This window comes from Salvelinus fontinalis, chromosome 2 (genome assembly GCF_029448725.1).
Source record: "Salvelinus fontinalis isolate EN_2023a chromosome 2, ASM2944872v1, whole genome shotgun sequence".
Lineage (NCBI taxonomy): Eukaryota > Metazoa > Chordata > Actinopteri > Salmoniformes > Salmonidae > Salvelinus > Salvelinus fontinalis.
Genome location: NC_074666.1, coordinates 99,540,469 through 99,563,826, shown reverse-complemented (window position 1 = coordinate 99,563,826; position 23,358 = coordinate 99,540,469). Strand labels below are relative to the sequence as shown.

Sequence of the window (23,358 nt, the reverse complement as noted above, 5' to 3'; positions counted from 1 at the left end):
CCATGTTATTGACTTGTTTATTGTTTACTCCATGTGTAACTCTGTGTTGTTGTCTGTTCACACTGCTATGCTTTATCTTGGCCAGGTCGCAGTTGCAAATGAGAACTTGTTCTCAACTAGCCTACCTGGTTAAATAAAGGTGAAATAAAATAAAATAAAATAAAAAAATTGTAGGTATATTAGTAGGTATGTTAGTAGCTATGTTCGTAGGTATATTAGTAGGTATGTTATTAGGTATATTAGTAGCTATGCTATTAGGTATATTAGTAGTTATGTTAGTAGGTATGTTATTAGGTATATTATTAGGTATGTTAGCAGGTATATTAGCAGGTATGTTTGTAGGTATATTCGTAGGTATATTAGTAGGTGTGCTATTAGGTATGTTAGCAGGTATATTAATAGGTATATTAGTAGGTATGTTATTAGGTATATTAGTAGGTATATTAGTAGGTATATTATTAGGTATATGATTAGGTATATTAGTAGGTATATTAGTAGGTATGTTAGTAGCTATGTTCGTAGGTATATTAGTAGGTATGTTCGTAGGTATATTAGTAGGCATGTTATTAGGTATATTAGTAGCTATGCTATTAGGTATATTAGTAGTTATGTTAGTAGGTATATTAGTAGGTATATTAATAGGTATATTGGTAAGTATGTTAGTAGGTATGTTAGTAGGTATGTTAGCAGGTATATTAATAGGTATATTAGTACGTATATTAGTAGGTATGTTATTAGGTATATTAGTAGGTATATTGGTAGGTATGTTATTAGGTATGTTAGTAGGTATATTAGTAGGTATATTAGTAGGTATGTTAGTAGGTATGTTATTAGGTATGTTATTAGGTATATTAGTAGGTATATTCGTAGGTATATTAGTAGGTATATTATTAGGTATATGATTAGGTATATTAGTAGGTATATTAGTAGGTATGTTAGTAGCTATGTTCGTAGGTATATTAGTAGGTATGTTCGTAGGTATATTAGTAGGTATGTTATTAGGTATATTAGTAGCTATGCTATTAGGTATATTAGTAGTTATGTTAGTAGGTATATTAGTAGGTATATTAATAGGTATATTGGTAAGTATGTTAGTAGGTATGTTAGTAGGTATGTTAGCAGGTATATTAATAGATATATTAGTACGTATATTAGTAGGTATGTTATTAGGTATATTAGTAGGTATATTGGTAGGTATGTTATTAGGTATGTTAGTAGGTATATTAGTAGGTATATTAGTAGGTATGTTAGTAGGTATGTTATTAGGTATGTTATTAGGTATATTAGTAGGTATATTCGTAGGTATATTAGTAGGTATGTTATTAGGTATGTTAGTAGGTATGTTATTAGGTATATTAGTAGGTATGTTAGTAAGTATGTTATTAGGTATATTATTAGGTATGTTAGCAGGTATATTAGCAGGTATGTTTGTAGGTATATTCGTAGGTATATTAGTAGGTATGCTATTAGGTATGTTAGCAGGTATATTAATAGGTATATTAGTAGGTATGTTATTAGGTATATTAGTAGGTATATTAGTAGGTATATTATTAGGTATATGATTAGGTATATTAGTAGGTATATTAGTAGGTATGTTAGTAGCTATGTTCGCAGGTATATTAGTAGGTATGTTATTAGGTATATTAGTAGCTATGCTATTAGGTATATTAGTAGGTATGTTAGTTGGTATATTAGTAGGTATGTTAGTAGGTATATTAGTAGGTATGTTAGTAGGTATGTTAGTAGGTATGTTAGTAGGTATATTAGTAGCTATGTTAGTAGGTATAGTTTACCTGATCCCTGGCACATGTCTGTCTGCAGCAGCTGCTTGGCTCTGATGATGTCAACGTTGAGTCTTCCAGCGGAGGGCAGGTAGTTGAGTGATACCAGCAGCTCTCCCAGCTCTACCTCATTCTGTTAGAAACACAAGAAGACACTTTGTGTGTGTTGAACTAAGACACTTTGTGTGTGTTGAACTAAGACACTTAGTGTGTGTTGAACTAAGACATTGTTGAACTAAGACACTTATTGTGTGTTGAACCTAGACACGTAGTGTGTGTTGAACTAAGACACTTAGTGTGTGTTGAACTAAGACACTTAGTGTGTGTTGAACTAAGACATTGTTGAACTAAGACACTTAGTGTGTGTTGAACTAAGACACTTAGTGTGTGTTCTCCCTACCTGAGAACTGGGTACCAGGGCCTTCCACCAGTGACCACCCTTCACCAGATCAACCTCACTCAGAGGCAGCGCCACCTACCAGTGAAAACACACCATTACACAACTAATGTATCAGACAGGGATGAATGTTCCTTGCAAAAGTATGCATCCCCCTTGGCGTTTTCCCTATTCTGTTGCATTATAACCTATCATATAAATTGATTTTTATTTAGATTTCACGTAATGGACACACACAAAATAGTCCAAATTGGTGACGTAAAATGAAAAAGAATAAAAATAAATCCAAGAATTCTAAAAAATAAGAAACCGAAAAGTGGTGCGTTCATATGTATTCACCCCCTTTGCTATGAAGCCCCTAAATAAGATCTGGTGCAACCATTTACCTTCAGAAGTCACATCATTAGTTAAATAAAGTCCACCCGTGTGCAATCTAAGGGTCACATGATCTATCACATGATCTCAGTATATATACACCTGTTCTGAAAGGCCCAAGAGTCTGCAACACCACTATGCAAGGGACACCACCAAGCAAGCGGCACCACGAAGACCAAGGAGCTCTCCAAACAGGTCAGGGATAAAGTTGTGGAGAAGTACAGATCAGGGTTGGGTTATAAAAAAATATCAGAAACTTTGAACATCCCACGGAGAACCATTAAATCTATGATTAAAAAATGGAAAGAATATGGCACCACAACAAACCTGTCAAGAGAGCACTGCCCACCAAAGCTCATGGACCAGGCAAGGAGGGCATTAATCAGAGAGGCAACAAAGAGACCAAAGATAACCCTGAAGGAGCTGCAAAGCTTCACAGCGGAGATTGGAGTATCTGTCCATAGGACCACTTTAAGCCGTACACTCCACAGAGCTGGGCTTTATGGAAGAGTGACCAGAAAAAAGTCATTGCTTAAAGAAAAAAATAAGCAAACACATTTGGCAGCATCATGCTGTGTGGGATGTTTTTCATTGGCAGGGACTGGGAAACTGGTCATAATTGAAGAAATGATGGATGGCGCTAAATACAGGGAAATTCTTGAGGGAAACCTGTTTCAGTCTTTAAGAGATTTGAGACTGGGACGGAGGTTCGCCTTCCAGCAGGACAATGACTCTAAGCATACTGCTAAAGCAACACTCAAGTGGTTTAGGGGAAAACATTTAAATGTCTTGGAATGGCCTAGTCAAATCCCAAACCTCAATCCAAATGAGAATCTGTGGTATGACTTAAAGATTGCTGTACACCAGTGGAACCTAACCAACTTGAAGGAGCTGGAGCAGTTTTGCCTTGAAGAATGGGCAAAAATCCCAGTGGCTAGATGTGCCAAGCTTATAGAGACATACCCCAAGAGACTTGCAGCTGTACTTGCTGCAAAAGGTGCCTCTACAAAATATAGATTTTTGGGGGGGGTGAATAGTTATGCACGCTCAAGTTTCCAGTTAGTCTTATTTCTTGTCTGTTTCACAATGAAAAATATTTTACATCTTCAAATGATACAAACCCCCCAAAAATCTATTTTAATTCCAGGTTGTAAGGCAACAAAATAGGAAAAATGCCAAGGGGGGTGAATACTTTCGCCATCCACTGTATCTTCCTGGTACGGGACATCCTGTGTATCCAAACACAGTGTTTTTATTGGTCTGATAGTCAAGAAGAAGGCACAGTGATGCCGAAATGTTGGTGATTGACCCAATAAAATACTGGGAGTTTATACATAGAGCGTACAACTCTCTTTATTTTTTATAGCTAATAGTAAAGACGTCATTAAACAGTAAAAATGTTTTACTTTTTTAAAGTAGGATGAACACAACCAGTCATTGTCAAATAAATCACTTTAAAAAGTAGACAATACCCGCTCACGTTCATCCACTCTAAAATAATTCCAGCATCTGAAGCATTTGATGAATGGGAAAAAGGCTATTAAAACACCCAGAAGTCGAATGCCATTTGGCGATTGTCGTTAGGCACACTTATTAGCCTGAGTTTAATTTGTGTTCACATCAAACCACACCACATTTCGATACCCCTGGTATCAATACTCACAGGATTGGTGTGTGTGTGCTTGTGTGGTTGTGTATGAGTGTGTGTGTGCTCGTGTGTGTGTTTTGTTTGTGTGGTTGTGCATGAGTGTGTGTGTGCTCGTGTGTGTGTTTTGTTTGTGTGGTTGTGTATGAGTGTGTGTGTGCTCGTGTGTGTGTTTTGTTTGTGTGGTTGTGTATGAGTGTGTGTGTGCTCGTGTGTGTGTGTTGTTTGTGTGGTTGTGTATGAGTGTGTGTGTGTGCTCGTGTGTGTGTTTTGTTTGTGTGGTTGTGTATGAGTGTGTGTGCGCTCGTGTGTGTGTTTTGTTTGTGTGGTTGTGTATGAGTGTGTGTGTGCTCGTGTGTGTGTTTTGTTTGTGTGGTTGTGTATGAGTGTGTGTGTGCTCGTGTGTGTGTTGTGTATGCGTGTGTGTGTGTTTGTGTGGTTGTGTGTGTGTGTGTGTGTGCTCGTGTGTGTGTTGTGTATGCGTGTGTGTGTGTGTTTGTGTGGTTGTGTGTGCTCACCTTGCCGATGACACAGTGTCGTGAGAACTTGTCGAAGTCGACCAGAGACAGCAGCAGGGTGCGGCGCTGGGCCTCCAGGAACAGAAGGTCAAAGGTGAACCGCTCCTCGAACACCGGGTTCTGTGTCTTCCTCTTCACCCCCGTCTGAAGAAGAAAAATACCTTAACCTTTATTTAACTATGCAAGTCAGTTAAGAACTAATTCATATTTACAATGACGGTCTACACCGGCCAAAACCAGACAACACTGGGCCAATGGGACTTCCACTCACGGCCGGTTGTGATGCAGCCTGGATTTGAATGCCTTTAGCACTGAGATGCAGTGCCTTAGACCGCTGCGCCACTCGGGAGCCCAAGGTGATGGGGGTCCATTAACTTACAGAGAATGGAAATGTGTATTTATGCCGACAACCCAACCTTGAGGCCGGAAGCAATGGATCTGCACCCCCGGAGCAATACTTCTAGGTATGGTTAAGTGCTTTGCTCAAGGGCACAACAGCAGGCAATGGAATCTAGGATACTGATGGCAGCAACCCTCCAGTTGACAGTTCACTCCACACCAGATTTTTCCAGTCAGAGCTGGGATTCAAACCAGCAACCTTCCAGTTGCAGGGCCGCTTCTCTAACCGCTAGGCTACCTGCCGAGAGTTCTTGTGGTCCGGCAGCAGGCTGATCTTGACGTATGGGTTGGAGTGGGCCATGTCCTGGCGGGCACCGTCACAGGTCAGAGGTGGAGGCAGGTCGCGAGCCTCAATGACCCTAACGCCCAGGTGGCCGTTGATTAGGTCATACCTGAGAGGAGAGGAGGGGGATGGGAGGGAGGGAGAGAGAGGGAGCGAGGGGAATGATGAGAGGGAAAGGGAGAGACAAAGCGAGAGAGATGGAGGGAGAGAGAGATACAGAGAGAGAGAGAGAGAGAGAGAGAGAGAGAGAGGAGGAGATTGGGATGATCAGAGGGACACGAATAAAATTCAAATCAGATGAATGAAAATAAAATGAGTGTTTTTCTTATTTTCCTGTATTTATTTCTAGACCAGGGGAAGTGTACATGCTGCTCATTGGAAAGCAGCTTATTACTATAATTCTGATTCTAAAACATAAAAGATATAATCCAACGTATAAAAGACAAAACATCACTGTGTGCTGAAGTGGAGCATGCCCAGTTGGTATCGTAGCAGAATCTCCTCGTCCGTTAGCGAGTCCACGTCGTCTCCGGATGAGTCCAGAGAGTAGAGGCGTGGCTCCAACTTCCTGAAGTAGTCATCCGGAGGGGGCTGGTGTCGACGCAGCGGCTGGATCACCTCCTTCCTGGGGCCCATGGCCCAGAACTCAATGGGTTTCACATCAACCAGAGGAGAGCTGGGCCTGCGAGCGTCTAGACCTGGGGGAGGGGAGGGAGTGAATAGAGGAGAATATATAGATAGAGGAGAAAAGAGAGAGAGGAGAGGGGAATGAAGAAGTTAATTCAATATTTATTTGATTCAGTGGTTCTTAGTGGTTCAGTGTTTCATCCAGTGGTTAATTGGTTCAGTGATTCAGTATTTAATTCAGTAATTCCTTGGTTCAGTGATTCAGTGTTTAATTCAGTAATTCCTTGGTTCAGTGATTCAGTGTTTAATTCTGTAATTCCTTGGTTCAGTGATTCAGTGTTTAATTCAGTAGTTTAGTTGTTAATTGGCTCAGGGGTTCAGTGTTTGATTAATTGGTTCAGTGGTTCAGTGGTTAAGAGTTTGATTCAGAGATTCAGTGGTTCAGTGTTTGATTCATTAGTTAAGTGGTTAATTGGTTCAGTGTTTGATTCAGTGAATCAGTTGTTCTTACTGGAGAGTTGTCGGACCAGGCTGAAGGTGGATCGGGACATCTCTGAGCTGGAACGTCTCCGGGTCGGAGTACTGTCCTGCAGTATTGCCATGGCGTCAACATGAGTGACCCCGGTATCAGTGTCCTTCTCATCCACACACTCGTTCACTCTGAGACGGAGAGAGAGAGAGAGAAACAGAGGGAGATAGAGAGAGAAACAGAGGGAGAGGGAGAGATGGAGACAGAGAGAAAGAGAGAGAGAGAGAAACAGAGGGAGAGGGAGAGAGAGAGAGAAACGCTTGAACCTCGATCTACTACAGGTGATCCATGGCCCGATCTCTCCCCAAATAATACATTTCTCATTTGTTTATGAATATTACAATCAACAACAGATTAAACTCTTTTTGGCCAAGGGATCTGTGAAATCAGTTTAGAGGGTGTAATAGAATGCAATACAATGTAATATTATTAATTTACAAGATGATGTTCTTAACCCTGGACAACATGGGCCTGGGAGGCTCACAGAGATATTAGTATCCACAGTATTCTGTTCTTAACCCTCAGCAACATGGGCCTGGGAGGCTCACAGAGATATTAGTATCCACAGTATTCTGTTCTTAACCCTCAGCAACATGGGCCTGGGAGGCTCACAGAGATATTAGTATCCACAGTATTCTGTTCTTAACCCTGGGCAACATGGGCCTGGGAGGCTCACAGAGATATTGGTATCCACAGTATTCTGTTCTTAACCCTGGGCAACATGGGCCTGGGAGGCTCACAGAGATATTAGTATCCACAGTATTCTGTTCTTAACCCTGGGCAACATGGGCCTGGGAGGCTCACAGGGATATTAGTATCCACAGTATTCTGTTCTTAACCCTCAGCAACATGGGCCTGGGAGGCTCACAGAGATATTAGTATCCACAGTATTCTGTTCTTAACCCTCAGCAACATGGGCCTGGGAGGCTCACAGGGATATTAGTATCCACAGTATTCTGTTCTTAACCCTCAGCAACATGGGCCTGGGAGGCTCACAGGGATATTAGTATCCACAGTATTCTGTTCTTAACCCTCAGCAACATGGGCCTGGGAGGCTCACGGGGATATTAGTATCCACAGTATTCTGTTCTTAACCCTCAGCAACATGGGCCTGGGAGGCTCACAGAGATATTAGTATCCACAGTATTCTGTTCTTAACCCTGGGCAACATGGGCCTGGGAGGCTCACAGAGATATTAGTATCCACAGTATTCTGTTCTTAACCCTCAGCAACATGGGCCTGGGAGGCTCACAGGGATATTAGTATCCACAGTATTCTGTTCTTAACCCTCAGCAACATGGGCCTGGGAGGCTCACAGAGATATTAGTATCCACAGTATTCTGTTCTTAACCCTCAGCAACATGGGCCTGGGAGGCTCACAGGGATATTGGTATCCACAGTATTCTGTTCTTAACCCTGGACAACATGGGCCTGGGAGGCTCACAGAGATATTAGTATCCACAGTATTCTGTTCTTAACCCTGGGCAACATGGGCCTGGGAGGCTCACAGAGATATTAGTATCCACAGTATTCTGTTCTTAACCCTCAGCAACATGGGCCTGGGAGGCTCACAGAGATATTAGTATCCACAGTATTCTGTTCTTAACCCTGGGCAACATGGGCCTGGGAGGCTCACAGAGATATTGGTATCCACAGTATTCTGTTCTTAACCCTGGGCAACATGGGCCTGGGAGGCTCACAGAGATATTAGTATCCACAGTACTCTGTTCTTAACCCTCAGCAACATGGGCCCGGGAGGCTCACAGAGATATTAGTATCCACAGTATTCTGTTCTTAACCCTCAGCAACATGGGCCTGGGAGGCTCACAGAGATATTAGTATCCACAGTATTCTGTTCTTAACCCTCAGCAGCATGGGCCTGGGAGGCTCACAGGGATATTAGTATCCACAGTATTCTGTTCTTAACCCTGGACAACATGGGCCTGGGAGGCTCACAGGGATATTAGTATCCACAGTATTCTGTTCTTAACCCTCAGCAACATGGGCCTGGGAGGCTCACAGAGATATTAGTATCCACAGTATTCTGTTCTTAACCCTCAGCTACATGGGCCTGGGAGGCTCACAGAGATATTAGTATCCACAGTATTCTGTTCTTAACCCTCAGCAACATGGGCCTGGGAGGCTCACAGGGATATTGGTATCCACAGTACTCCACCAATTATACATTTTTCAACTCAATACTTCTTGTGTTCTCAATTTTTTTTTGTTGAATTTGTTTAAACATAAATGCACTGTAATGTTCTGATTAGGAGGGGGTCCCTGATGAATTTGCATCAATCACAAAAGGGGTCAGAACCCCTTATCTACCACACGTTGGTGGTTCCTGCCAACTCAGAGTATGGAGCTCCTCTGGGTCCATGTGAAGGACAAGAAACACGTGTTATTGGCTAATGTGTTTGAAATGTTCCTTATCCTTCAACTGGGGAAATCAGACAGCTATACAACAATGACATCATCATCATAACTACTCTCTGTGTGTGTCTGTGTGTGTGTGTGTGTGTGTGTGTCTGTGTGTGTGTGTGTGTGTGTGTGTGTGTGTGTGTGTGTGTGTGTGTGTGTGTGTGTGTGTGTGTGTGTGTGTGTGTGTGTGTGTGTGTGTGTGTGTGTGCGTGTGTGTGTTAGCAACTTTCTGTCAGGATTAACTGATTGTTTACATGAGCGATAGTCTGTAAACACAGCGGTTAGAGTGGAGGGGTGACAGGTAGCCTAGCGGTTAGAGTGGAGGGGTGGCAGGTAGCCTAGCGGTTAGAGTGGAGGGGTGGCAGGTAGCCTAGCGGTTAGAGTGGAGGGGTGACAGGTAGCCTAGCGGTTAGAGTGGAGGGGTGGCAGGTAGCCTAGCGGTTAGAGTGGAGGGGTGGCAGGTAGCCTAGCGGTTAGAGTGGAGGGGTGGCAGGTAGCCTAGCGGTTAGAGCGTGGGGCCAGGAACCCAAAGGTCACTAGCTCGAGTCCTCGAGCCAACAAGAAGAAAAATCTGTCAATGTGCCCTTGCGCAGACTTGAGAAAAAGTAAAGATACCTTTATAGAAAATGACTTAAGTGAAAGTCACCCAGTAAAGCTATATTTGAGTAAAACTATTTGGTTTTAAATATACTTAAGTAACAAAATAAAATCGAAGTGCTTTATCAAAAATAGAAACAGAAGCAAAACGCAGCAGCATCGGGGATGATTTCTGTTTTTAGAAAGTGACATTTCTTGAAAACTTGAGGGCTGACAAGTAGTACTTTTAAATATTTTTACTTAAGTACTTTGCACGACTGCACTTCACCCTAAATGCTCCAGGGTCACCGTTGATAATGGCTGATCCTGGCAGAGGGGGAGTTGAGACATGCAAAATAAACATTTTAAATAGGACAAGTATAAGCACCCACCTTATTATTAAATGGGATGCAGCCACTATGCAGCTGATGTAGAATATCTCTGATAACTACTGGCACTTTACACCAGAATATCTCTGATAACTACTGACACTTTACAACAGAATATCTCTAATAACCACTGACACTTTACACCAGAATATCTCTGATAACTACTGACTGTTACGGCTGTCCTCGCTGACAGAAGGTGGGGACCAAAACGCAGAGTGGTTAGTGTTCATTCTTTTAATGAAAATCAACAAAAACAACCAACGTGACAAAATCGAAACCGTCCTGGGTGGCAACAAAACCTCCACAGGAACAAACACCCACAAAACACAAGTGAAACCCTGGCTGCCTAAGTATGATTCTCAATCAGGGACAACGATTGACAGCTGTCTCTGATTGAGAACCATACCAGGCCGAACACAAAATCCCAACAAAGAAAATCAACCATAGACAACCCACCCAACTCACGCCCTGACCAACTAAAATAAATACAAAACAAAGGAAAACAGGTCAGGAACGTGACAGAACCCCCCCCTTAAGGTGCGAACTCCGGGCGCACCAGCACAAAGTCTAGGGGGGGTCTGGGTGGGCGTTTGTCCACGGTGGCGGCTCTGGCGCTGGTCGTGGTCCCCACCCCACCATAGTCAACCCCCGCTTCCGTGGCCTCCTCCCAATATCCACCCTCCATGTCAATCCCACTATTCCAAGGGCAGTAACAGACTGAGGAGCAGCACCGGACTGAGGGGCAGCACCGGACTGAGGGGCAGCACCGGACTGAGGGGCAGCACCGGACTGAGGGGCGGATCCTGGCTGGCTGGCTCTGGTGGATCCTGGCTGGCTGGCTCTGGCGGATCCTGGCTGGCTCTGGCGGATCCTGGCTGGCTCTGGCGGATCCTGGCTGGCTCTGGCGGATCCTGGCTGGCGGCTGGCTCTGGCGGATCCTGGCTGGCGGCTGGCTCTGGCGGATCCTGGCTGGCGGCTGGCTCTGGCGGATCCTGGCTGGCGGCTGGCTCTGGCGGATCCTGGCTGGCGGCTGGCTCTGGCGGATCCTGGCTGGCGGCTGGCTCTGGCGGATCCTGGCTGGCGGAAGGCTCTGGCAGCTCCTGGCTTGCTGGCTCTGGCTGGTCCTGGCTGGACGGCTGGTCCTGGCTGGACGGCTCTGGCTGGTCCTGGCTGGACGGCTCTGGCTGGTCCTGGCTGGACGGCTCTGGCTGGTCCTGGCTGGGCGGCACTGGCTGGTCCTGGCTGGACGGCTCTGAAGGCTCGGGACTGACGGGCAGCGCTGGGCAGGCAGACAGTTCAGACCACGCTGGGCAGGCAGGCAGTTCAGACAGCGCTGGGAAGGCAGACAGTTCGGGCAGCGCTGAGCAGGCAAGCAGCGCAGGCGGCGTTGGGCAGACGGCCGACTCTGACCTGCTGAGGCGCACAGTAGGCCTGGTGCGTGGTGCCGGAACTGGAGGCACTGGGCTGGAGACACGCACCACAGGGAGAGTGCGTGGAGGAGGAACAGGGCTCTGGAAACGCACTGGAAGCCTGGTGCGTGGTGATGGTACTGGGCTGGGGTGGGAAGGTGGCACCGGATATACCGGACCGTGAAGGAGGACACGCGCTCTTGAGCACCGAGCCTCCCCAACCTTACCAGGTTGAATGGTCCCCGTAGCCCTGCCAGTGCGGCGAGGTGGAATAGCCCGCACTGGGCTATGCAGGCGAACCGGGGACACCACCTGTAAGGCTGGTGCCATGTACGCCGGCCCGAGGAGACGTACTGGAGGCCAGATATGTTGGGCCGGCTTCATGGCACCCGGCTCGATGCCCAACCTAGCCCTACCAGTGCGGCAAGGTGGAATAGCCCGCACTGGGCTAAGCACGTGTACTGGGGACACCGTGCGCTCCACCGCATAACACGGTGTCTGACCAGTACGACACCCTCTCACTCCACGGTAAGCCCGGGGAGTTGGCTCAGGTATCAAACCCGGCTTCGCCACACTCCCCTTTAGCCTCCCCCCCCCCCCCCCCCCCCCCCAAGACATTTTTGGGTGAGCCTCTCGTGCTAGCCGCGTACCCTCATACAACCCTTGCCGTTCAAGACGTCTTCCCATGTCTATTCCTCTGTCTGTCTCTGCTGCTGTCGCTGCCCTTCTCCACTCCGCTTGGTCCTCTTGTGGTGGGTGTTTCTGTTACGGCTGTCCTCGCTGACAGAAGGTGGGGACCAAAACGCAGAGTGGTTAGTGTTCATTCTTTTAATGAAAATCAACAAAAACACTTCAAAATACAAAAACAACCAACGTGACAAAACCGAAACCGTCCTGTGTGGCAACAAAACCTCCACAGGAACAAACACCCACAAAACACAAGTGAAACCCTGGCTGCCTAAGTATGATTCTCAATCAGGGACAACGATTGACAGCTGTCTCTGATTGAGAATCATACCAGGCCGAACACAAAATCCCAACATAGAGAATCAACCATAGACAACCCACCCAACTCACGCCCTGACCAACTAAAATAAATACAAAACAAAGGAAAACATGTCAGGAACGTGACACTGACACTTTACACCAGAATATCTCTGATAATTACTGACACTTTACACCAGAATATCTCTGATAATTACTGACACTTTACACTAAAATATCTCTGATAACTACTGACACTTTACACCAGAATATCTCTGATAACCACTGACAATTTATATCAGAATATCTCTGATAACTACTGACAATTTATATCAGAATATCTCTGATAACTACTGACAATTTATATCAGAATATCTCTGATAACCACTGACACTTTACACCAGAATATCTCTGATAACCACTGACAATTTATATCAGAATATCTCTGATAACTACTGACAATTTATATCAGAATATCTCTGATAACTACTGACACTTTACACCAGAATATCTCTGATAACTACTGACAATTTATATCAGAATATCTCTAATAACTACTGACACTTCATTTAGTGAGCCACATCTTCTCCTGATGACATGTCCTTCTGTGGGAACAGACACATCTTCTCATTCTCCTGATGACATGTCCTTCTGTAGGAACAGACACATCTTCTCATTCTCCTGATGACATGTCCTTCTGTAGGAACAGACACGTCTTCTCCTGATGACATGTCCTTCTGTAGGAACAGACACGTCTTCTCCTGATGACATGTCCTTCTGTGGGAACAGACACATCTTCTCCCGATGTCATGTTCTTCCGTAGGAACAGACACATCTTCTCCTGATGACATGTCCTTCTGTAGGAACATACACATCTTTTCCTGATGATATGTCCTTCTGTAGGAACAGACACATCTTTTCCTATGACATGTCCTTCTGTGGGAACAGACACATCTTCTCCTGATGCCATGTCCTTCTGTAGGAACAGACACATCTTCCCCTGATGACATGTCCTTCTGTAGGAACAGACATATCTTCTCCCGATGTCACGTCCTTCTGTGGGAACAGACATGTCTTCCCCTGATGACATGTCCTTCTGTGGGAACAGACACATCTTCTCCCGATGTCATGTTCTTCCGTAGGAACAGACACATCTTCTCCTGATGACATGTCCTTCTGTAGGAACAGACACGTCTTCTCCTGATAACAGGTCCTTGTCCTTATTTTTCCATGTCGCCTATTATTCCATTTGTCTCTGCCGTCACAAAAATCATCGCACACACACACACACACACACACACACACACACACACACACACACACACACACACACACACACACACACACACACACACACACACACACACACACACACACACACACACACACACACACACACACACACACACACACACACAAATGAACACATTGTACTGCAGTGTAATGACGGTAGTCAGTCAGGATATGATAACATGAGACTGCATCCTGTCTGGGGCTCCTGTTCTGTTCAGAGGGAGTTTAGTTGTATTAAAACAGCATTAAATGAGCCATCAGGGATTGTTACATCCAGTTCTCCAGCCTCAGCCTCTCAGCTGTTTACCAAAACAGGTGACGAGGTGACCGCTTGTTGTGTTGGGAATCGCGGATTGCCCCTTTAACATCACTGGCCAACGCTGAGAGGAATCTGCACAAACATGTTTTACTCATTTTATTGTTTTCCCTCTCTCTCTCTCTCGCTCTCTCGCTCCCTCCCTCCCTCCCTCCCTCCCTCCCTCCCTCCCTCCCTCCCTCCCTCCCTCTCTTTCTCTCTCTCTCTCTCTCTCTCTCTCTCTCTCTCCCTCCCTCCCTCCATCCATCCTTTCCTTCCATCCATCCCTACCATCCCTTCCTCATTCCCTCCCTCCTTTCTGTTTGTCAGGACATATAATTCTAGTCAGGACTTTGTACTGGACACCTAATTCCCAGCCATCCCTTAGGGATCATCAAGGACCCTTTGTGTCCATGGCGACAGCTCGCAGGGAGATAGTTGTCAAGGTAACAGGGTAATCTAAAACACATGGCTTTAGGAGAGGATGGAGGGAGAAGAGAAGAGAAGAGGGAAATGAACTTAGGTGAAACCAATAGAGAGCTGGGGTGGGTGGAGGCGGACAGAGACACCTCATGTTTTTATAAGAGTCAATAGGCCTCTGGTCAAAATAAGTGCACTATTTAGAAACTAGTGTTTCATTTGGGAGGCAGACTGAGTCTCCATGATAATACTCAGGTTAATACTAGTATATGGTCTGTATCACAGACTGAGTCTCCATGATAATAATCAGATTAATACTAGTATATGGTCTGTATCACATGCTATGCTGTTACTACTCCTGAGAGACAACAGTATCGGTACAGTGTGTGTGTGTGTGTGTGTGTGTGTGTGTGTGTGTGTGTGTGTGTGTGTGTGTGTGTGTGTGTGTGTGTGTGTGTGTGTGTGTGTGTGTGTGTGTGTCCAACATGTCTATCTTAATCAGTAGAGCAATGCTTCAGTCTCTGTCACACACACACCCTCTCAACCACAGAATGAGCTCACCCAGAGTGCTGACGTCAACATCAGGTCCCTAGAGAGACTAGCAGAACATGGGATATGGACTGTTCCATTACACCACAGAACAGGGGGATTTGACTGTTCCATTACACCACAGAACATGGGGGTTGGACTGTTCCATTACACCACAGAACAGGGGGGGTTTGGATTGTTCCATTACACCACAGAACAGGGGGGTTTGGACTGTCCCATTACACCACAGAACATGGGGGTTGGACTGTTCCATTACACCACAGAACATGGGGGTTGGACTGTTCCATTACACCACAGATCATGGGGGTTGGACTGTTCCATTACACCACAGAACAGGGGGATTTGACTGTTCCATTACACCACAGAACATGGGGGTTGGACTGTTCCATTACACCACAGATCATGGGGGTTGGACTGTTCCATTACACCACAGAACAGGGGGATTTGACTGTTCCATTACACCACAGAACAGGGGGGTTTGGACTGTTCCATTACAGCACAGAATAGGGGGCATTGACAGACCTGGTAATAATTAAAAAGTGTATCCTTCTACTTCCTGAGACTGATCTAACACAACTGGACAAGTGAACGTTGTGTGCATGTGTGCATGTGGGCATGTGTGCGTGAGTGTGCTTTCGTTCATGCATGTCTGTTTGTGTGTGTGTGTGTGTCTGTGCGGCCGTCCGTCCGCTTGTGCGTTTATGTGTGTGTCCATGCACGTGTGTGTGTTTATGTGTGTGTTAACTCACAGCCAGGAGGGGGTCTGAGCAGGGAAGGGTCCCAGTATCTCCACCTCCTCATCACTGGGCGGAAAGCAGCACTCCCAACACCACAACAGACATGAGCGACACGACCACCGACACAATAGACAGTCAGTTAGCCTGGCCAGCACACCCTATAGAGAGAGAGACGGGGATAGAGAGAGAGAAGAGAGAGGAGAGAGAAAGAGAGAGAAAGAATGAGAGAAGAGAGAGGAGAGAGAGAAGAGAGAAGAGAGAAGAGAGAAGAGAGAGAGGAAGCAAGCGATTCCTAAACATTCCATAACAAAGCCATCACCTACAGAGAGATGAACCTGGAGAAGAGTCCCCTAAGCAAGCTGTTCCTGGGGCTCTGTTCACAAACACAAACAGACCCCACAGAGCCCCAGGACCAGTAGAGGTTCTAGCTTGTATGGATCCCTGGGTGAACCCCCCCCCCCCCCCATTCCTCTATTGATCCTCTATTGATCCTCCATTGATCCTCTATTGATCCTCCATTGATCCTCTATTGATCCTCCATTGATCCTCTATTGATCCTCTATTGACCCTAAATTGATCCTCCATTGATCCTCTATTGATCCTCTATTGATCCTCCATTGATCCTCTATTGATCCTCCATTGATCCTCTATTGATCCTCTATTGATCCTCCATTGAGCCTCTATTGATCCTCTATTGATCCTCCATTGATCCTCTATTGATCCTCTATTGATCCTCTATTGATCTGGCCAGAAACGTAATCAGAGACTCTGATCTCAACTGATCTCCAGCGACGCCCCTCGGCTAGTCCACGAGACAGTGGATCTGACTGCGTCAGTAAACGGCACCCTATTCCCTATGTATGAAACCTGGTCAAAATAATTGCACTAAACAGGAGAACAGGGTTCCATTTGGAACACAGCGCTGAAGAAGTAGGAGAAGAAGAAGGAGAAGAAGATGAAGAAGTAGAAGAAAAAGAAGAAGGAGAAGAAGATGAAGAAGAAGGAGAAGTAGAAGAAGAAGAAGAAGGAGATGAAGAAGAAGGAGAAGTAGAAGAAAAAGAAGAAGGAGAAGAAGATGAAGAAGAAGAAGAAGAATGAGATGAAGAAGGAGAAGAAGAAGGAGAAGTAGAAGGAGATGAAGAAGAAGAAGTAGAAGAAGAAGGAGATGAAGAAGAAGAAGAAGGAGATGAAGTAGAAGAAGAAGGAGATGAAGAAGAAAAAGAAGAAGGAGAAGTAGAAGAAGGAGAAGAAGAAGAAGAAGAAGAAGAAGAAGGAGAAGTAGAAGAAGAAGAAGAAGGAGATGAAGAAGAAGGAGAAGAAGATGAAGAAGAAGAAGAAGAAGGAGATGAAGAAGGAGAAGAAGAAGGAGAAGTAGAAGAAGAAGGAGATGAAGAAGAAGAAGAAGGAGAAATAGAAGAAGAAGGAGATGAAGAAGAAGAAGAAGGAGATGAAGTAGAAGAAGAAGGAGATGAAGAAGAAGAAGGAGAAGTAGAAGAAGGAGAAGTAGAAGAAAAAGAAGAAGGAGAAGAAGAAGAAGAAGAAGAAGAAGAAGAAGGAGAAGTAGAAGAAGAAGGAGATGAAGAAGAAGGAGATAAAGAAGAAGAAGAAGGAGATGAAGAAGAAGAAGAAGAAGAAGAAGAAGAAGGAGAAGTAGAAGAAGGAGATGAAGAAGGAGATGAAGAAGAAGAAGAAGGAGATGAAGAAGAAGGAGAAGTAGAAGAAAAAGAAGAAGGAGAAGAAGATGAAGAAGAAGGAGATGAAGAAGAAGGAGAAGTAGAAGAAGAAGGAGATGAAGTAGAAGAAGAAGGAGATGAAGAAGAAGAAGAAGAAGAAGAAGGAGAAGTAGAAGAAGAAGGAGATGAAGAAGAAGAAGAAGAAGGAAAAGAAGAAGGAGAAGAAGGAGTGTCCCGAGTGGCGCAGAGATCTAAGGCACTGCATCTCAGTGCAAGAGCCGTCACTGCAGTCCCTGGTTTGAATCCAGGCTGCATCACATCCGGCCGTGATTGGGAGTCCCATAGGGTGGCGCACAATTGGCCCAACATCATCAGGGTTTGGCCGAGGTAGTCCGTCATTGTAAGTAATAATTTGTTCTTAACTGACTTTCCTTGTAAAACAAAGGTTAAATAAATTGAAAAAACATTGGGAAAAAAGAAGGAGAAGGAGAAGAAGAGACTGTGTTAGGCCACTGAGCTCAAGGCTAGGCATTAGGTCTGACTGGGAGCTAATAGGAGTCTCATAGGGAAGAAAAGGTGAGATGGAAAGGGAGATTTAAAGGATACGAAAGAAGAGAGAAGGATGGATGGAAAGGGAGATATATTAGATATGAAAGAAGGGAGATGGATGGATGGAAAGGGAGATATATTAGATACGAAAGAAGGGAGATGGATGGATGGAAAGGGAGATATATTAGATACGAAAGAAGGGAGAAGGATGGATGGAAAAGGAGATATATTAGATACGAAAGAAGGGAGATGGATGGATGGAAAGGGAGATATATTAGATACGAAAGAAGGGAGATGGATGGATGGAAAGGGAGATATATTAGATACGAAAGAAGGGAGATGGATGGATGGAAAGGGAGATATATTAGATACGAAAGAAGGGAGAAGGATGGATGGAAAAGGAGATATATTAGATACGAAAGAAGGGAGATGGATGGATGGAAAGGGAGATATATTAGATACGAAAGAAGGGAGATGGATGGATGGAAAGGGAGATATATTAGATACGAAAGAAGGGAGAAGGATGGATGGAAAAGGAGATATATTAGATACGAAAGAAGGGAGATGGATGGATGGAAGGATTACACTCAATTCCCATTTTTTTTAAGGTAATTGCGTTTGCAGAAGACTTCCTGTTTTTTCGTCAGACTAGTGTATAGCATCATCAGACTAGTGTATAGCATCGTCAGACTAGTGAATAGCATCGTCAGACTAGTGTATAGCATCGTCAGACTAGTGAATATCATCGTCAGACTAGTGAATAGCATCGTCAGACTAGTGTATAGCATCGTCAGACTAGTGAATAGCATCGTCAGACTAGTGTATAGCATCGTCAGACTAGTGTATAGCATCGTCAGACTAGTGAATAGCATCGTCAGACTAGTGTATAGCATCGTCAGACTAGTGTATAGCATCGTCAGACTAGTGTATAGCATCGTCAGACTAGTGTACAGCATCGTCAGACTAGTGTACAGCATCGCCCGACTAGTGTACAGCATCGTCAAACTAGTGAATAGCATCGTCAGACTAGTGTATAGCATCGTCAGACTAGTGTATAGCATCGTCAGACTAGTGTATAGCATCTCGTCAGACTAGTGTACAGCATCATCAGACTAGTGTACAGCATCATCAGACTAGTGTACAGCATCGTCAGACTAGTGTATAGCATCGTCAGACTAGTGTATAGCATCGTCAGACTAGTGTATAGCATCTCGTCAGACTAGTGTACAGCATCATCAGACTAGTGTACAGCATCGTCAGACTAGTGTATAGCATCGTCAGACTAGTGTATAGCATCGTCAGACTAGTGTATAGCATCGTCAGACTAGTGTATAGCATCGTCAGACTAGTGTATAGCATCTCGTCAGACTAGTGTACAGCATCGTCAGACTAGTGTATAGCATCGTCAGGCTAGTGTATAGCATCGTCAGACTAGTGTATAGCATCGTCAGACTAGTGAATAGCATCATCAGACTAGTTTATAGCATCGTCAGGCTAGTGTATATCATCGTTAGACTAGTGTATATCATCGTTAGACTAGTGTATAGCATCGTCAGACTAGTGTATATCATCGTTAGACTAGTGTATAGCATCGTCAGACTAGTGTATAGCATCGTCAGACTAGTGAATAGCATCGTCAGACTAGTGAATAGCATCGTCAGACTAGTGTACAGCATCGTCAGACTAGTGAATAGCATCGTTAGACTGTGAGGTAGTGACAGTATACTTCATTTTTCAGAGGAGGAACACAAATATCTTCCCTCCTTCCCTCCTCCTCTTCCCCCTCTCTCTCCCCCTCCTTCATTCTCTTCCCTCCCTCCTCCCCCCTTTAATGCCCCTCCAACTGATAATTACTACTGAGAATCTCATCTATCATCCCTGAGGTTCCACTTTTCCCACACTCTGACGTCACCTACTAAGGAAAGGACCTGGATAACAGTATTTTCGGCAGTTAAATGCAACAACACAACACTATTTATAAAAAACAATCTATTAAATATGTTTTTTTGAACACTGTAATTTGTTAGCATGATAAGCTGTATTTTTTGTTTATGGTAGACGCAGCTTGTTTCCCATTAGCCAATCAGCATTTCTCAACGAGTTCAAAGCATGTGAATGCATCCAACTGGTATGTCCTACATCACAACAGGTAATTACCGCCTTCCCACTCGGTTATGAACACAGACACACGATGACTCATCTCAGCACAACTCCCTGACGTCATCAGCGTGTGCCCACAATACGCGTCAACGTTCTTTCGATTTTTCTTTTCACAGTCCTATTTTGACTTTGTAAACATCCTCATTCCCTGTAGCAATCAGCAGTACAGAGAAACACCTTCATTACAAACTCATCTAACTTCTCTCTCCCTCTCTTTCCTCGCTCTCCCTCTTTTTCCTCTCTCTCTCGCTCTCCTCTCTTTCTGTCTCTCTCCCTCTTATTCCTCTCTCTCTCCTCTCTGTCTCTCCTCTCTCTCTTTTCCTCTTTTTCCTCTCTCTCTCCTCTCTCTCTCTCTCCCTCTCTTTCCTCTCTCTCCTCTTTCTCTCTCTTTATATATATATATATACAGTAGAAGTCGGAAGTTTACTTACACTTAGGTTGGAGTCATTAAAACTTATTTTCAACCACTCCAAACTATAATTTTGGCAAGTAGGTTAGGACATTTTCCAACAATTGTTTACAGACAGATTATTTCACTTATAATTCACTGTACTACAATTCCAGTGGGTCAGAAGTTTACATACATTAAGTTGACTGTGCCTTTAAACAGCTTGGAAAATTCCAGAAAACGATGTCATGGCTTTAGAAGCTTCTGATAGGCTAATTGGCATAATTTGAGTCAATTGGAGGTGTACCTGTGGATGTATTTCAAGAAATACCTTCAAACTCAGTGCCTCTTCAAAAGAACTCAGCCAAGACCTCAGAAAAATTCTGGTTCATCATTGGGAGCAATTTCCAAATGCCTGAAGGTACCACGTTCATCTGTACAAACAATAGTACTCAAGTATAAACACCATGGGACCACGCAGCCGTCATAACGCTCAGGAAGGAGACGCGTTCTGTCTCCTAGAGATGAACGCACTTTGGTGCGAAAATCCCAGAACAACAGCAAAGGACCTTGTGAAGTTGCTGGAGGAAACAGATACAAAGTATCTATATCCACAGTAAAAAGAGTCCTATATCAACATAACCTGAAAGGCCGCTCAGCAAGGAAGAAGCCACTGCTCCAAAACCGCCATAAAAAAGCCAGACTACGGTTTGCAACTGCACATGGGGACAACGTTTTTGGAAAAATGTCCTCTGATGAAACAAAAATAAAACTGTTTGGCCATAATGAGCATCGTTATGTTTGGAGGAAAAAGGGGGAGGCTTGCAAGCCAAAGAACTCCATCCCAACCGTGAAGAACGGGGGTGGCAGCAACATGTTGTGGGGGTGCTTTGCTGCAGGAGGGACTGGTGCACTTCACAAAATAGATGGCATCATGAGGTAGGGAAAATTATGTGGAATTATTGAAGCAACATCTCAAGACATCAGTCAGGAAGTTAAAGCTTGGTCGCAAATGGGTCTCCAAATGAACAATGAAAAGCATACTTCCAAAGTTGTGGCAAAATGGCTTAAGGACAACAAAGTCAAGGTATTGGAGTGGCCATCACAAAGCCCTGACCTCAATCACATAGAAAATGTGTGGGCAGAACTGAAAAAGCATGTGCGAGCAAGGAGGCCTACAAACCTGACTCAGTTACACCAGCTCTGTCAGGAGGAATGTGTCAAAATTCACCCAACTTTTTGTGAGAAGCTTGTGGAAGGCTACCCGAAACGTTTGACCCAAGTTAAACAATTTAAAGGCAATGCTACCAAATACTAATTGAGTGTATGTAAACTTCTGACCCACTTGGAATGTGATGAAAGAAATATAAGCTGAAATAAATAATTCTCTCTACTATTATTCTGACATTTCACATTCTTATAATAAGTGGTGATCCTAACTGACCTAAGACAGGGAATTTTTACTAGGATTAAATGTCAGGAATTGTGAAAAACTGAGTTAAAATGTATTTGGCTAAGGTGTATTTAAACTTCCGACTTCAACTGTGTATATATATATATATATATATATATTTCATGTGAGGCTAAAGCAGGCTCAGTCAACTGGACAAACTGCTTATGAATTAACCAACACACAAGGAAATCATACAATATTTATTGAAAGCTATCTCTAGGAGATGGGGTGAGAGAGATATGGGGAGAGAGAGGGAGAGAGAGAGAGAGAGAGAGAGAGAGAGAGAGAGAGAGAGAGAGAGAGAGAGAGAGAGAGAGAGAGAGAGAGAGAGAGAGAGAGAGAGAGAGAGAGAGAGAGAGAGAGAGAGAGAGAGAGAGAGAGAGAGAGAGGATGAAGGTCATATGAGTTTGGAATGACAACGCTTAAGGGAATGATAATATTTATGAACATTGTTTTCTTTTCAACTTCCCCTCCCTCCCTCCCTCCCTCCCTCCCTCCCTCCTTCCCTCCCTCCCTCCCTCCCTCCCTCCCTCCCTCCCTCCCTCCCTCCGCAATCATGATTCTAATCAGAGACAAAGACAGTCATGCAGGACAAAATGATTGACATGAATATGAAATGAAGAACCTCTTATTAAGCTGATGAAAATAACAAAGTGTCTGTCTGTGTGTGGTGTGGTGTGTGTGTGTCATTTAACACTAGAGCAGAGAGCAGACACAGGAGATGGACTGTGCCCACTGAGATCTGACAGCAGAGTCAAGGCTGGTTAACTGGTGATTTGACACCTGCTCCTCTTTTATCATGTCTCTCTGTCTCTACACACACACACACACACACACACACACACACACACACACACACACACACACACACACACACACACACACACACACACACACACACACACACACACACACACACACACACACACACACACACACACACACACACACACACACACACACACACACACACACACACATGTGTTCAGGGGAGAAGAACATACCTTGTTGATGGGTTCCAACTGTCATTTTTCACAGTGAGGAGGACCAGTGGATTATGGGCCGTTGGAGGACCAGGGAGGAGACAGGAAAGAGTAGTTTAGAAACAATGTTTGGTGTTTCAGTTCATTATGATTCATATTAGCATTTTACCAACAACAGCTACTCTTCCCATAACCTCCTGAGGTCCAAAACAATACAAAACATGGGCTGCCTTCATTAGTCCATACCGCAGCAAAACACTTTGCAACAAAAATCACTGTTTCTCATTATACAAATTCAGGGGTTTATTCACTAGGAATCAAAGCCACCTGAAAGCTCTCATTTTCGTTGCATAAACATTGTCCATAGCGAAACATATTATCAGGGTTTGCTACGGTGTGCACTAATGAATACACCCCAGGTTAGTCCCTCCTCTTTTCTGTCCTTTTTGATCCAAGTGAATTTTAATTTATTTAACTAGGCAAGTCAGTTAAGAACAAATTCTTATTTACAATGACGGCCTACCC

General features: G+C 44.3%; 1 protein-coding gene across 3 annotated transcripts in view; it reads right to left on the bottom strand.

Annotated features, from left to right (window-relative positions):
• Window positions 1–23,358, bottom strand: part of syt17 (synaptotagmin XVII) — a 54,839-nt gene that overhangs the window by 18,506 nt on the left and 12,975 nt on the right. The window contains exons 2-9 of one of the 3 annotated variants that reach the window (XM_055897433.1): window positions 22,855–22,872; window positions 15,640–15,785; window positions 6,537–6,685; window positions 5,853–6,096; window positions 5,354–5,507; window positions 4,717–4,860; window positions 2,182–2,256; window positions 1,794–1,914 (exon numbers count right to left, since the gene is read on the bottom strand). In XM_055897433.1, the coding sequence (XP_055753408.1) occupies window positions 1,794–1,914; window positions 2,182–2,256; window positions 4,717–4,860; window positions 5,354–5,507; window positions 5,853–6,096; window positions 6,537–6,685; window positions 15,640–15,785; window positions 22,855–22,872 (1,051 nt within the window). The remainder of the gene's footprint in view (window positions 1–1,793; window positions 1,915–2,181; window positions 2,257–4,716; window positions 4,861–5,353; window positions 5,508–5,852; window positions 6,097–6,536; window positions 6,686–15,639; window positions 15,786–22,854; window positions 22,873–23,358) is intronic. The other 2 variants (XM_055897453.1, XM_055897443.1) reach the window with 2 other exon arrangements.